The sequence below is a fragment of the Lampris incognitus genome, chromosome 19, assembly GCF_029633865.1.
Source record: "Lampris incognitus isolate fLamInc1 chromosome 19, fLamInc1.hap2, whole genome shotgun sequence".
Lineage (NCBI taxonomy): Eukaryota > Metazoa > Chordata > Actinopteri > Lampriformes > Lampridae > Lampris > Lampris incognitus.
In genome coordinates this window covers 7,806,588-7,822,158 of record NC_079229.1, presented here as the reverse complement: position 1 = coordinate 7,822,158, position 15,571 = coordinate 7,806,588, and the positions used below count along the sequence as shown (strand labels likewise).

Here is a 15,571-nt window from a genome sequence, read left to right as displayed (position 1 = left end):
ACCAATCAGAGACAGGCGTTCCCGAAATCGATTGGGGGAAAAACCTTTCGCGGTCGGGCGTCGAAACATTTTTGACCCTTCCGTCTTCCCGTTCCCGGAAGCAGTGTTGTTCCCGTGTACGGAAACTCGCTGGGACATTTAGCTTAGTGTTATGGGGAAATACGCATGTAACTTGTCTACGTGAACGTTACAAAGGTTATTCCAGGTTTTTCTTCGTACACATTTCTACCAAAGTATTACCCCCAGGAGTGTACGCCGTGCAGGTGCAGTAGGCGGCAGCTAAGTTGTAGCGGTCGGTCTGTGTTTCACTCAAACCACTATGTTGGGGCTAACACACTTTTGCTAATCTAGTAACCCAACCGCTGGACAATATGAATAGGAGAATTATGAGGTGAGTGAAATCAGTCAAACCTGGCTGCTTCGAGTTTCACTTTAAGCTCCGATGAGTATCTGATCGCAGGTGGCACTGACTCGAGCTTCCTTTTGAACAGTGGTTCTCAATCTGGTCCTCAGCTACCATCAGTATTGTTTGGAAGATGGAAGCTGGAATAACCTGAACGACAGGTGAACGTATGAGCTATCTGACAGAATAGAAAGCCAGCAGTAGTGCTGATACCAGAGGACCGGATTGATAACCACTGGTCTAGAAAAGAGGGGAAAAAAAACAACACAGTTGATTCTTCAAAACTACTGTATTTTAAAATATCTGTGAGTATTATTCATTGATGTTAATTATTATCTTTGATCTTGTTCCATGTAGGCAGTGTGCTTTCCATCGACTCCTTAGATCATGTCTCTGATCCTGTTTGCCTTTGTGGTTCGGGTCAGGGATGGACTCCCCCTGTCAGCCTCCACAGACTTTGAGCACAACCGGGAGCTCCAGGAGAGGAAGCAGCAGCTCAGGACCATCAGCAAGACATTGGGCCTGTTACCCGAAAGAGGGACTGTCAAAGGCCATGACCTCAACATATAGTAAGGATTCAAGAAACAAAGCCAGCAAAATGGATAGGTTCACGTGCTCCGTGAAGCTGTATTAGGAATACAAACGGTTTTATTGACAAGGACTTTGGGAACTGTATCAACTGTTTTTAGATCTAGTCAATTTTATGTGCCTTAGTGTGTAAGGTGATAGATGCTGTGAAGGATGGAGAGAATGCTGATCTGAACAGAAGTCCATCCTAGTCAAGCTGTGACAATCTGTTTATTTACTAAACACCTTCTCTCCTCCTACCCGTTCAGCTTTGTTTCTTCTGAGGGTGTATCCTACATGGCTGTGTGCCATTGCAGCCTCCCTGTTGCTAAGGCCTTCTGCTTCCTGGAGGATCTGCGTTGGGAGTTCACGGCATGTTTCAATAGCACTGCGGTTGTCTTGGCAGCCAGGCCCTATCCATTTTTGGAATTTGGTGAGTAAGATGAGCAATGGCACTGATGGCGTTACACCGTGTATTTCTGCTGTGGCATAGATTTTGTTCAGAATAAAAAGATTATTGAAAGACACACACAGCTTTGTCTTTGCAAGTGTCTGACTTACATAAATGTTAAACGGGTTGATTTGCTACATTCTCCTTCTACTGCTTTCTTTTAAAGACCCCCGCCGATGAAAATCTAGTTTTTAATCTTGTTAGCATGTACTACATGTGGTGTTAGGATAATGTTACAAGACATATCAGGAGCAAAATAAGCAGTCAGTGCTGTGGCTGAGCATATCTGCTTTTAAACTGCAGTGTACCAAGGACAGTCTAAAAAAAACGGATTCAGACGAGCAGGATTTCATACGTCACAAACATAAGGAACCAATACCGTTAATGGATGGGGTGGTGATTTACATATCATTATGTGCACCGGCTTTGGGAACGCGAGCCAGAGGAGAAGCAGTGTAGCTACTTATCGTAATATTGCCAGCTATATGTTTTGTTTTCGGCTGCAAATTTATGAAAGGAGAAACAGAGAGCCTTCATTTATTATCAAAGAATCCGAAAGAACTGGGTGCAGTTTATTTGGAAAAATCACAACGTCCCAGCCATACTTCAGCGAAAACGCAGATTTGCAGAAGCCATTTTCAAGTGTTGTTTTGAAAATGTCATCACAAAAACAGATGGGTTTTGCCACAAAACTTATATTGAAGCCTGACACTGTGCCATCCATTAATCCTGGGGACACAGCGAGTACGAGCCCACGTGTTGGTCAACCGGTAAATTTATTTTTCTTTCTCTTTCACCAAAGACTTTCTGTGGCGTTCAAAGTGTTTCTTCCTGACAGGGCAGGAGTGTTTATCTTTACAAGGCAGATAAATTGTCAGAGCTGGCTAGCGGGACCAAGGTTTATCCAACATTAGCAACACATTATTAGTTGATTGATAATGTAGTCTTATATGTCCACTTGACTGTGGCAAGTCTATTGCCATGAGGGGGTTTGGACAGAGGGACGGAGGCAAATATTGTCAGTCACAGATGTATTTATTATGACACATACATACAGACACCAAGACTAGACAGAGCCGGCCACAGATCTGGCCGGCACGGAGGGCTTTCCCAGTCTTTCCCCAGCGCACCCCTTCCTCAACTTCGTTTCCTCACGGTGACAGTCACCCAGCGGCAGCCCTGCCCGGCACGATGTGCTGTCCATGCCACACGTGGCACCTCTGTCCAGTGTGGCAGTGGTGGTGAGGCTCCACTTGCTATGCTGGCCCAAGAGAGTGAACTGGTGGCTGCAGTGGGGAGAAGAAAAGTGCCACAATCACGCCAACTCACCTCCTGCTCCCCGCTGGCACTAACAAGCCACAGCAATTTTTTTTTGTTCTTCTTCGGAATCAGTTTCGGGTTCGAATAGCTGAATTACTCCTATATTACCACTTGCCATTGTGTAGTGCACAAGCAAAAAACAAAACAAGCGTAAGTTAGTGTTTGATGAGCAGAGTCGATGGTGAGCAAGTATATGCACTACATGCACGGCGGATGAGGTGGGAGATCTGAATTGGGGGTGTGCATATTCATATATTGGCATATTCATAGATTCTGGATTTTTTTTTTTAATGAGGGAAAAGGAGTAGATGTGATTTTCAGGATTTTAATAAGATAACTTATTTTGCAGAAAAAAAAACCACATTAGGGGCATCTGGGAAGTGTAGTGGTCTATTCCGTTGCCTACCAACATAGGGATCGCCGGTTCGAATCCCCGTGTTGCCTCTGGCTTGGTCAGGCATCTCTACAGACACAACTGGCCGTGTTTGCGGGTGGGAAGCCGGATGTGGGTATGTGTCCTGGTTGCTGCACTAGCACCTCCTCTGGTCGGTTGGGGCGCCTGTTCAGGGGAGAGGGGAAACTAAGGGGAATGGCGTGATCCTCCCACGCGCTACACCCCCCTGGTGAAACTCCTCACTGTCTGGTGAAAAGAAGTGGCTGGCGACTCCACATGTATGGGAGGAGGCATGTGGTAGTCTGCAGCCCTCCCCGGATCGGCAGAGGGGGTGGAGCAGTGACCGGGACGGTTCGGAAGAGTGGGATGGTTGGCCAAGTACAACTGGGGAGAAAAAGGGGGGGGGGATCCAAATAGACAATTTATTCTGTCGAGCAGAGCATTTTATATCTCTTAAAACATGAGTGGAGGGGGACTTGAAATATTTTGTTCTTTGGTAAACGACAGACGGCGCCATTCAGAAGCTGAAGCAGCAATACAACAAGAGTGGTGGCCCGGCTCTGGAGGTCACATTAGCTGAAGTCCAGGAGGACCTCAAACTCAACCCTCCACAAGTTCTGACCTTGGAGGAGGTAGAGCTTACCAACGGGGCAGCTAATGGACATATGAAGGACTCTCCTGGATCTGGTAAGACGGACTGTTGGGGGACTGGGCATCGTGGCAGCCGTGATCAAAACCCAGTGTAAAGAAAGTGCTCGATTCATTAAGGAAAGAGCGAAAAGGAGAAAAGTCAGCTGTTACGAACTGAATTTGAGTCTCCGAGGGGTTGTTTGAAAATTGAAATTAAAAAAAAAAAGCGTGAGGTAAAAAAATCAGCAACACAACAGGCTTGTATAGCTGGCTGCTGAACGTTACTGAAGCATTACTGTGCATGCAGTAGCTGACTGTATAAAGTGCACAACAGTTAAATCAACAGAAAAAGGCGTACTGGAGTGGGAACAACTTGAGAAGAGAAAGGCACTGTCTAAACGCTTTAAGATAACTGATACTGTAAAAAAAAAAACCCACTACGGCCTCCATTTTCATCGTGGGTCGGGGAAAACCTGATGATGGTACTGTGTGGGAAGCCAGTCTCCAACACAGACTAAGTCACATATTCAAGTAAATTAATTTCTCGTGAAACAAATTTCATGTGGTTCTTTTTATGTCCGCTCGGATGACTTTGCAGGACACCTGTGATGTCAAATAAACAATTCTTTTTATGGGTCCAAACTACTAACAAGGTCTGAGCCTCGCAGGCCTCTACTGGGAACATCCAGTGAGGTTGTCAGGTTAGTTACGCAATAGGGGAGTTATTTCATATGTAAAATATAGAGTAAGAAATTAACTGTTCTCTGACTACAAACTACGGCGCATAGCCTCTCCTAACGGGTGACGATAAATACGCAACATGCAAGAATAATGTTGTGTATTCGTGTGTCGTCTGTAAAATGGAAAGTGAGAGACGACTTTGCCTCATGGTGTACAACATTAAGTACAGTACATCGAAAAGTAAGGCTCTTGCTTTTTCTGTGCAAAATCTGGATTAAACAGGTTAAATCAATTTGGGATAATGGGTATCAACTGGATTTAACAGGTCGGTCTTTCGACTGCAGAGCAGCATATCCCTCATGTGATGAGTCGGCCTTTAGCTAATCTGAATGATTTGCTGGCAACTTAGAATAATTGGGCTGTTTTAGTTTGCACCAAAGGCAGCACGGTGGTGCAGTGGTTAGCGCGGTCGCCTCACAGCAAGAAGCTCCGGGGTTCGAACCCCGGGGTTGTCCAACCTTGGGGGTCGTCCCGGGTCATCCTCTGTGTGGAGTTTGCATGTTCTTCCCGTGTCTGTGTGGGTTTCCTCCGGGTGGTCCGGTTTCCTCCGACAGTCCAAAGACATGTCGGTCAGGTGAATTGGCCGTACTAAATTGCCCCTAAGTGTGTGTGTGTGTGTGTGTGTGTGTGTGTGTGTGTGTCAGCCCTGTGATGGGCTGGCAACCTGTCCAGGGTGTCTCCCCGCCTGCCGCCCAATGACTGCTGGGATCCCATGACCCCAAGTAGGATAAGCGGCTTGGTTAATGGATGGATGGATAGAGAGTTTGCACCTCAGTTGCAGTTGTACTGTATATATATATATACATATAGTATATATACATATATATGTGTGTGTCTAATTGTGTTGTTTCAGTGTTTGGACCAGAGTGTCATAGAATGCTGTTGTTAACTGCTAGTCTTTATAGAATTAAGGGTTATTATTGATTAAATCTGGGCGATATGGAAAATATAATCATGATAATCAAAGGGGATTTTACACTATATCTGTCAACATATGCAAAAATACCATGTTTAAGAGTTCAGCTGAGGACACGTAATATGAAACCAAAACTACTGTCATGTAAATATTCCCCTCAATATTTCTGACCTCATTTGGTGAGAAATTTTAGGAAGTAGGTTGTCACTAAAATATATCACAATATGGCAATATCAGAATTTAATTCTGATACTAAGGCGTGGAAAGACAACAAATCAGAATAATGAATTATTGTATGAATGTCTACATGTCTTAATTTATGACTTAGTTTACGACTTTTCTATAGAGTAAAGCAATTCCTCAGTTTACATTAATTATTATGGTTAGCTATCAAACATTTCAATAATAACAATAACAACAATAATGATGATAATAATGTTATCATTATCATTATTATTATTATGAAAATCCCCCTAGGGGCAGTACAGGTTTCATAGAGGTTTCATTCATTCAGTAGTTGTAGTAATGCTGCATATTCCAAAAAGAAAGTTATTGTTTTGACTGTGTTTATACAAATTTGCAGGACCGATTGGAATGGTACTCTTATCGAGGATGTTTTGATCAACAAATAATGGCGGTAAACGATTTAAGTTAGCACAGGAGTTGCTTGAGTCAAATCGTGGAAATCCCATTGAATCACGGGGATGTGTTTGGTTTTCAGAGTCTGCTGGCTGCCTGGCTCCTGGTCAGAGTCACTGTCCCAGACTAACCTGGGGTAAATCCTAGACCACAAGCCTCTTATAGCAAGATTCATGTTTTACTGTGTATTGTTTTTTTCACACTCAACTATCCTAGATAAGGGAAGTGATCATATTGTAAAACTGTGTGTTTAATTATTTCAAGTGATTAGGCGTCCGGGTAGCGTAGCGGTCTATCCGTTGCCTACCAACACGGGGATCCCAATTCGAATCCCCGTGTTACCTCTGGCTTGGTCGGGCGTCCCTACAGACACAACTGACCGTGTCTGCGGATGGGAAGCCGGGTGTGGGTATGAGTCCTGGTCGCTGCACTAGCACCTCCTCAGGTCGGTCAGTGCGCCTGTTTGGGGGGGAGGGGGAACTGGGGGGAATAGCGTGCTCCTCCCATGTGCTACGTCCCCCTGGTGAAACTCCTCCCTGTCAGGTGAAAAGAAGTGGCTGGCGACACCACATTTATCGGAGGAGACATGGTAGTCTGCAGTCCTCCCCGGATCGGCAGAGGGGGTGGAGCAGCGACCAGGATGACTCGGAAGAGTGGGGTAGTGGGCCGGATACAATTGGGGAGAAAAAAAGGGGGGGGTCCAAAACAATGTTTTTATTATTATTTCAAGTGAGTAATATGGTAATTTGTTTTTTTTGCACAGGTCAGAATGTGAGACTTGAACCGGTGACGGCTCCAGGAATCCTCTCCCTGGTCCTGAATATCTTGTGTGCGTCATTAAACCTCATCCGGGGTGTCCATCTCATAGAGTACACATTCCAGGTATGAGCCCCCTGCCTCGCCCCCATCTTCATCACTTTAAAGACCTTCTTTTCAGCATCAGTGTGCGAATGTGAAACCGGTCCAGCGTGTAGAAGCTTCATGAGTCCAGTGTCCACTGAAGAAACGGCTAAAACGGCGTGCGGCGGTCTCTGAAACCAGGATCTCTGTTGTCACATCTCGCACAGTATTTTTGAGATTAGAATTAAATTGTTCTTTTTGTGAGGGATAAATAATAAATGATTAATGAAAGTTAATTATTAATGGCCCTTGCTAAACTTGCCGCAGTGGACGGTCCGTTGAGGAGTAGATGGTGATGGGGTGTCTGTTCATATAGCTGTAAATACTGGGGCACTTGGGAAGCCTCGCGGGCAAAAACAGAGCTTGATATTCCATGCATGACATTTTCTTACGATCAACTAATTAATTCAGATTTCACGACACCTTGACTTGAATACGGAGGCAATGACGCTTTCTTTTCTTCCACCCAGGATGACTATGAAGGAGTGTGGAGTGTTGTGGCATTTCTACTGGCATTTATCTGCTGCGTGTTTCAGGTACAGCGTAAATGTTCTTCTCATGTCCAAAGCAGAACTTCTTTCTAATCCTTCTTTCTGACTGGCCTCAAGTTCTTCTGTTTAATGTGTAGAAGTATATGGGAGCAAATGACCAAGATTTGAATTTTATAAGCCATTTGCGGCACAGTGGTTAGCGCAGCTGCCTCACAGCAAGAAGGTCCTGGGTTCGAGCCCCCGGGCTAGTCCAACCTTAGGGGTCGTCCCAGCTCGTCCTCTGTGTGGAGTTTGCATGGTCTCCCCGTGTCTGTGTGGGTTTCCTCCGGGTGCTCCGGTTTCCTCCCACAGTCCAAAAACATGCAGGTCAGGTGAATCGGCCGTACTAAATTGTCCCTAGGTGTGAATGTGTGTGTGTATGTGTGGGCCCTGTGATGGCCTGGCGGCCTGTCCAGGGTGTCTCCCTGCCTGCCGCCCAGTGACTGCTGGGATGGGCTCCAGCATCCCCGCGACCCTGAGAGCAGGATAAGCGGTTTGGATAATGGATGGATGAATGAGTGAATAAGCCATTGAATACTTGTTATTGAAATTTAAATGATGACTGATGAATGATTTGGTTTCTAACTTGACGTGTCATTGGCATCTCTTTAAGTTTTGATAAATTTGGCAGAATAAAGGACCGTGCTGATCTACATTGATCATCTCATTATCGTGGCCTCCCAGTATCGTGCCGAATGACAGCATCTTATTCCCAAGCCTAATATTTGATTATACTTAAACAGCACAAACCACATCCCAGAGGCCCGTCATTCTCCCTGGTCGCCTTCCTGGTTTTTCACTGACATGACGGACATGCTGTGTTCTGATTGGCAGAACGTCAGTTCCCGTGCGTTCTGGCTCAGTTGCCTATCCTGTCCTTTGACCATTCAAATTTAAGTACACTGAATATAGTTTCTTCTATCTGAAGCTTGAAGTCTTGGATCGGACTTATGAACACTGTAAAAAATCAAGTTTTGAAAGTTGCAAGACTTAGAACTTTCCCATTTGACTTTGAGAGAGGTGAATTCAAAACCAGTAAACGAAGATGTTATTGTTATTCGCCCGTCGCAGCGACGAGGACCATCTAGTCATCCTGTGATGGATGACGGATGACTTGCGCGGTGATTAAAGTGAGGAAGAGTTGCACATCATCAACCCCACTCTCTCGTCCGAGACCACCTGCTACCAGTGGCGAGACTAGCGAGACGACTGGCAATGGAGACGGATGCAGATTTGTCCTCAGGGTTTCCTCCCGAAGCCTTTCCCGTAGACGGGTATACCCGCAATGCAGCGAGGGTTTAAATCAGAGTTGTCCTTCTGCTAGATGAACTGCCCGACAGGCTAACGAGCTTCCTCTACCTGGGTTTGAAATCAGCGTTGTCCTTCTCCTAGATTGGCTGCCAACCAAGGCTAACGAGTCCAACCGACCCACCCGGTTATACCGCCGGGAGCCCGGTCGCCCCCACAGCAGACTGTGAAAACAGGAGGTACCACGAGAAGGTGCTGCTGCGGACACATTTGTGTAGGAGCGGCCTTAAGCTAAGGTCCTGATGGACCCACGGCGATCACTACACCAGGAAGCGAGAGGCCACCGCACCGCTTTACATTCCTTTTGACAAGTAGGACATCTGGCCCAATACTCGCCACCTCCCTACATGAAGGAAATGAGGATACATTGTTTTAAAAATAAAATATTTCAATTCTATGGATTCAATGGTGTTTAAATTTGAATATTAAGTATCAATGGCTTTTAAAATTCAAAGCTTGGGGCGTCCGGGTGATATGGTGGTCTATTCCGTTGCCTACCAACACGGGGGTCGACGGTTCGAATCCCCATGTTACCTCCAGCTTGGTCGGGTGTCCCTACAGACACAATTGGCCGTGTCTGTGGGTGGGAAGCCGGATGTGGGCATGTGTCCTGGTCGCTGCACTAGCTCTTCCTCTGGTCAGTCTAGGTGCCTGTTCGGGGGGGGTAGGGGGAGCTGGGGGGAATAGCGTGATCCTCCCATGCGCTATGTCCCCCTGGTGAAAGTCCTCACTGTCAGGTGAAAAAAAGCGGACTGGCGACTCCACATGTATCAGAGGAGGCATGTGGCCGTCTGCAGCCCTCCCCGGATCAGCAGAGGGGGTGGAGCAGTGACCGGGACGGCTCGGAAGAGTGGGGTAGTTGGCAAAAATCCACATAAAAAAAAAAATCAAATCTTTATCATCTATTTGTTTCCATTCAGCCAGTGTTAACACGGCCGTCTTCCATGTGACTGTGGTGTGTGTGTGCCAACAGTGCCAACTGTACCTGCTCCACTCATCCCTGAAGAGGTTCAAGTCCTTCACGTTGCTGAGCCTGATTGTCTTATGCAACGCCTACCTGTTTGGCCTGAGGAACACATGGCAGTTGCTCTTCCACATCTCCGTCGCTTCCCTCTCCACCCTCCTCATCCTCTCTCGCAAACTCCAGGACAGAATAAATGACTGCGGGGTCTGAGGAACGGAGGGGGACAGTTTAGTGTGTTGCACCACGCCCACGTCTGCCTCTCAGGTGTTTGCTGCAGGTAAGGAAGGACAGAAAGCAGTCGTCTTTGCCCACATGAGGACATTTGAAGAAGCCCAGTGGAAATTTATAAGCTAAAACGTTAACGGCTTGCCATTATTGACCTAAAGCGATATTTTTTTACAGGAAGTGGTTGCGCTTTACGTACGCCGTTTCTAAGACTTTGCAAGAGGACAGACCAAAATGCAATTCTGCTTATACTCTCATGAATAAGACCCATTTTCATGGCAAAGGATAAAATGAAGGATACAGTGGAAGTAATCTCTATTTTGGAAGGAAGTGTTGGTCTGACAAGGTATGAGGTATGTCTGTCTCGACTGATTTCAGGCGGGCCTGGAAAGAATAACTTCGTCTTTATGACCTAAAAAGTGATTTATGTAATCGAAACAGCTCGCTGGTCCGTTTCTCGCCAAGTTAATTTATGCAGAAAAACAATATAATCACGTTGTACCTCTTCAAGCGTGTTATGCTTAAGTTTTGATTAAGCAAGATGTATTTCCCCTACCTTTAGATCAGTATTATTTCGCTGCATACATTTTCAGGTTTTAAGAGTTTACATTGGGTTAGAGGTTAGGGTTAGCGTTAGCATTAGCATTACTGGGATCGTCCCGTGCGTTAAATGTAATGTTGCCCATGTGGTTGATGCACATTTCCTGATCGGTAAATAATCTGAGATAGTCGGGCATCTCTCGGCAGTACTACGATGAAACCCATTGCTTTTCATTACCACGCCATTATTCAGTCAAGGCAGAAACTTGTCTGTTTCTGTAGAGGGGTCAAAGGGCGGGCTGGGCTGCAGAACAGAGCTCTGGAGATGGTAGGGGATACAGTGCTTTGTTAAAAGCCCTACCAGTCAATCTGAATATGACCACGCCGGCCAAACTGCCCGAGATGACTGACGTATTCATTCAGCAAGGTTAAACGCAGCTCTCATTAACAGCAAATGTTCCCAATGTAAATACCGTAGTAAGGCAGACATTATCCTACTGGCTGGCGAGACTCCAGACTCAAAGTCTGATGCAAAGTGTGTGACAACACAAGTATTGTTTTCTTTAGTATATTTAACTGCATTGTTTTATTATACAGATTTACCAGCAAGTGCTCAACTACTTACTGCAGTTTTTTAAATCTAAGGGCTCTGTTGTTTAGTAACCTCGCACACATTACATTCTATACAGAGAGGGGAAAGAACTGCTCCTGTGGTCATTTAAGACACAATCTCCGACTTTGTCCATTTAGCAGGAACTATTTTCAGAACTGTTTTTGAAAGAAAATCGGTACAGAATGTGAACAATTGCAGTTATAAGTAGGGCCGGGCAACATATCGATATTATATATGGATATGGTGATATGAGACTAGATATCGTCTGGGATTTTGGATATCGTGATATGACATAGTGTTGTCTTTTCCTGGTTTTAAAGGCTGCGTTACAGTAAAGTGGTGTAATTTTCTGAACATAACAGACTCTTCTAGCTGTTATGTTATTTGCCTTTGCCCACGTAGTTATTACATAGTTATTATCTAGGCATTACTGGCGATTGTGTAAATGTTTTGTGAGAGCACCAATAGTCATCTCCCACAATATCATCAAAATATCGATATCGAGGTATTTGGTTCAAAAATATGGTGTTATTGGATTTTGTGCACAGCTCCCAGCCCTGATTATAAGTCTTTTTAGGAAAATGAAAGTAAATCTTGATGTGAGTCTGTTGATGCTCGACATGGAAAATAAGACTGTTTTTGTATGAATGCACTGGAGTTGCTTTGTTGGAGGACATCAGCATATAGAACATATAGATCACATGGACTCTGCACCAACTGTCAGTTCAAGATGTTTTCTGTGTGTTTTTTACTACTGCAGTTGTCCATCATGGTATTCAGCTAAAGGGATTTTAACCTGTTATTTAAAATTGATATTGCAAAGTTTCCGCTTTTTGATTTTTCTTCATAGACTCTCTCGGTCTTCCCGTTTTGCTCACTAGAAACTGGTTTTATGAGTATTTGCAATTCTAGAAAACCCTACTTCAAATCAGTAGCGCTGCTATTAACTATGAATAATGGGATGTATGTTTTTAATTTATTTGTTGACCGCTCATACTTGTTCTGTGTGTAGTTAGACACGTGAATATTAAGTTCATAATATTTCATGTATTTCAATGATGCACTCGATGTCCAGCTGGGCAAATATCTTAAATCCTAGATGATGAATGCAGAGAGGAGGTGAATGTCAAAGAAATGATGCTTTGGATGCATGTCAGTTGAGTAAAGCTGGTCCTTTTTGTCTAACTAGTCAAATTCTATGAAGCGAGTTAAGGCGTGTTATTAAGGGGAAGGAAGGTGGGACCTTTGTGTCAGACGTCCAAATGCACAAAGTCTGCAGCGTCCCTCACTGTGTCAAATGAAGTTGAATCAGCTCATCCGGACACAACGGTTACTGACAGCAACGTTTCATCACTCACGTTTCATCACATCTTCAGTCTCCACTTACTGCAGGTGCCCCCCCCCCCTTATAAACAATACTGCTGCATAACGACCCAAACCAACGACCAGTTTCATATGCAAATATGGGTATGACCATTAACTAGAGTTAGCAGCATTGAAAGATGGTGACAGATGTACTCTTAATCCCACCCCCACCCCCCCGGTTCAGGGTTGGTCATTCCCTCTTCACATAGATGGCCTCTTTGACTCCCCATTCAGCGTTCCTCCCTATCAAGGATGTGCACATCCTCATCCTGGAAAGAGTAGCCACTGGCCTGTAGATGGTGTAGACTGTAGATGGGTGTAGAATGTAGATGGTGTAGACTGTAGATGGTGTAGAATGTAGATGGGTGTAGACTGTAGATGGTGTACACTGTAGATGGTGTAGACTGTAGATGGTGTAGACTGTAGATGGGTGTAGACTGTAGATGGGTGTAGACTGTAGATGGGTGTGGACTGTAGATGGTGTAGACTGTGGAGTCCTGGCGTGGCATGTGAGCTCTCCTGTGTTGGCCAGCGTCTGTTTAGTTTCCCCAACGTAGAAGTCCCGGCAATCCTCCCGGCACTTAACAGCGTACACTATATTGCTCTGTTTCTGCCGGGGGACCCGATCCTTGGAGTGGACCAAGTCTGGTGCACCGTCTTTTGGGGTGTGAAAGCAACCGAGATGCGGTGTTTGGAAAATACGCATCTCAGCTTTTCCGACACTCCTGCCACATACGGACTCACCACTGGTTTCCACCTCTCACCATGGCGACACGGTGGCCCAGTGGTTTGCGCTGTCGCCTCACAGCAAGAAGGTCCTGGGTTCGAACCCCGGGGTTGTCCAACCTTAGGGGGTCACCCCAGGTCGTCCTCTGTGTGGAGTTTGCATGTTCTCCCCGTGTCTGCGGTGGGTTTTCTCCGGGTGCTGCAGTTTCCCCCACCATCAGAAAGACACGCATGTTAGGGTCAGTACTCCCGTCTGTGCCCCTGACCGAGGCATGGCGAGACCAACTGGAGTTGGTCCCCGGGCGCTGCTCCTTGCTACACAGCTAGGTTGGGTTAATTTTAGTCATCTTGAACAGATAATGATGCAATATAGCAGCTGGTTGGAAGGAATGCTAAGCTTCTTCAGCAGAGAAACTGAAAATGTAGACACCCTGCAAATAACCGTGTTCAAACTCACTCTGCTTTTACTTTCACACCTTCACACTCGTCTTGAACGGTAGACTGAGAAGTGATGGAGAGCTGAAGGCAATAATCGAGGGCAGACTGACTGGTTTTCTGTTATTGTGGGTCGGTGGAGACGCATCAGTGTGTTATCAACAGAATGATGGGAAATCTTTTCCAGAGTCGCCGCGCTCGACAAAGTTAACCCGTCAGTCGTTTTTAACCGGATTTTAAAGGAAGTTCCTCGCCAAGCTTCCTTGTTACTGACTTTGGGACCCGATTAACGCTGCTGATGATGTGGACATTCAGACAAGCTTCCACGCCATGGCGTACTAACGGGCTGAAGGACAAAGCTACGTTTTTAACAATAAAGGTCAGTTACCTTTTCACCGGTCATTTTATTGTCCGTTTAATAACAAGTCAGTACCTTTAACACTTCATAAGTATTTGATATTTGCCATTGCCACTGTAGAGTCCAGGAGGTGTGTCATTATATAGCAGACCGAATTAATGATGCTGATGATGGATTTAACTGCCATATTTGTCTTGAAGATGAGGAGCCAAATAACGGAGAGGGGTGTGTAATCCTAGTGTGTTTGGTTGTGTTTCACACTGTATGCAATTTCTGCAACTCTTTGCAAAATGAAGGATGATCGTGTGCCCTTCATAAACTTTCCATGTACAGTAAGAATGCACTGAACCGTTTGGCGTGTTGTGGCAACCAGCGTTTGACGTTACCCTCTGCAAACCATTCAGGGTCAGAGGGGCAACGGGAAGTCAAGGTAGACGCCCCGCTTCGTCATTTTCTTCAGCAGGTTCACAAACTGGTCGACTAAAAAAAAAAATAAAAAAAAACCATTCAAAAAGGAGGATCTCATTTGTAGTTAAATTTTGTCAGTGTCCGGGTTGATTTAGTGGCTTTTTGTCTTGTGTGTAGACTACTGAGCCGTGGCAAACATCCTTCTCTGACTGCCAAATACACTGATGATGAAGGGGCGTCATGTGATCCTGCAGCGGTGAAACTGACGTGTGTTTAATAAAGGGTCTTTTTTGATTTGCTGGTGTCTTTTTGTGTGCCCTTAATCATTGTTTTCTTAACTTCTATTTATTGTTTTATTTTATAATCAGCATTGTGCTTTGTATCGTTGTAAAATAACTGTTAGTCGGACTGAAATTGACGCTATTACTGTGTAACGTCACTCATCACGTTAGTCGTTAAAGCGTTTTGTGCTACACTCTTTCCTACGTCATCTTCTCTCAGCTGATCTTTTGCCTGATACCTATGATGTCATCGGACACTCCTTTACATACAGCCAATCAGATAAAGTCAAAGTGTGAAACCCGCCCACCCTTACCTGTACTTGTCAAAAGTCAGCTCATGAATATTCATGAGGACTACACCGCTCCTGTACAGATCTTGATAAAGGTATTAAAAACAATGTTAATAATCAGTTACGCACAAAAAAAATCCTAAATCTTTTTTTATCCTTGTTGAAGGTTTCTTTAGACATGAAAAGTTAAATCTGCTTACAGTCCGACTTTAAAGGTTCTGCACGCGGCATTTGACCCAAAATAACGACAAAAAAAGAAAAAATACACACAACCAACACCGAGACGATCACAGAGGAAACTTAACATTCCAGCTTTACACAGAATTACACTAAATGTAATGTGTGTACATTTACACCAACTGTAAGGCTTTCCTAATAAACCAAAAGAGAAGAGCCATGTGGCTGACACATGCTCCTATGAGTATCTGCTCGGCCCAAGAATGATTCAGTTTGTTCCGTTTTTAACGTTTATTTTAACTGTACACATGAGACAAAACAATGAATTGTATCCACGTATCACCAAATAAAATACACTTTCCAACGCAGCCTAATCAACACGTCATTACT

General features: G+C 44.9%; 1 protein-coding gene across 1 annotated transcript; it reads left to right on the top strand.

Moving 5' to 3' along the window:
* Positions 1–162: 162 nt before the first annotated feature.
* LOC130129960 (vesicle-trafficking protein SEC22c-like) lies at positions 163–14,709 on the top strand. The gene is made up of 9 exons (XM_056299666.1): positions 163–391; positions 761–972; positions 1,240–1,403; positions 3,643–3,822; positions 6,825–6,943; positions 7,432–7,497; positions 9,773–10,040; positions 10,166–10,334; positions 13,833–14,709. Exons 2-7 carry the CDS (start codon positions 791–793, stop codon positions 9,971–9,973), a joined length of 912 nt encoding a protein of 303 aa, XP_056155641.1. The 5' UTR covers positions 163–391; positions 761–790; the 3' UTR covers positions 9,974–10,040; positions 10,166–10,334; positions 13,833–14,709.
* Positions 14,710–15,571: the final 862 nt, after the last annotated feature.

What these genes read in the sequence shown, in the direction of transcription:
- LOC130129960 (XM_056299666.1), top strand. Translation starts at nt 791, where the DNA reads ATGTCTCTGATCCTGTTTGCCTTTGTGGTTCGGGTCAGGGATGGACTC. An exon ending in GGCCATGACCTCAACATATA is followed by an intron (nt 973 to 1,239) that starts GTAAGGATTCAA and finishes CTACCCGTTCAG; the next exon opens with CTTTGTTTCTTCTGAGGGTG. An exon ending in GAAGGACTCTCCTGGATCTG is followed by an intron (nt 3,823 to 6,824) that starts GTAAGACGGACT and finishes TTTTTTGCACAG; the next exon opens with GTCAGAATGTGAGACTTGAA.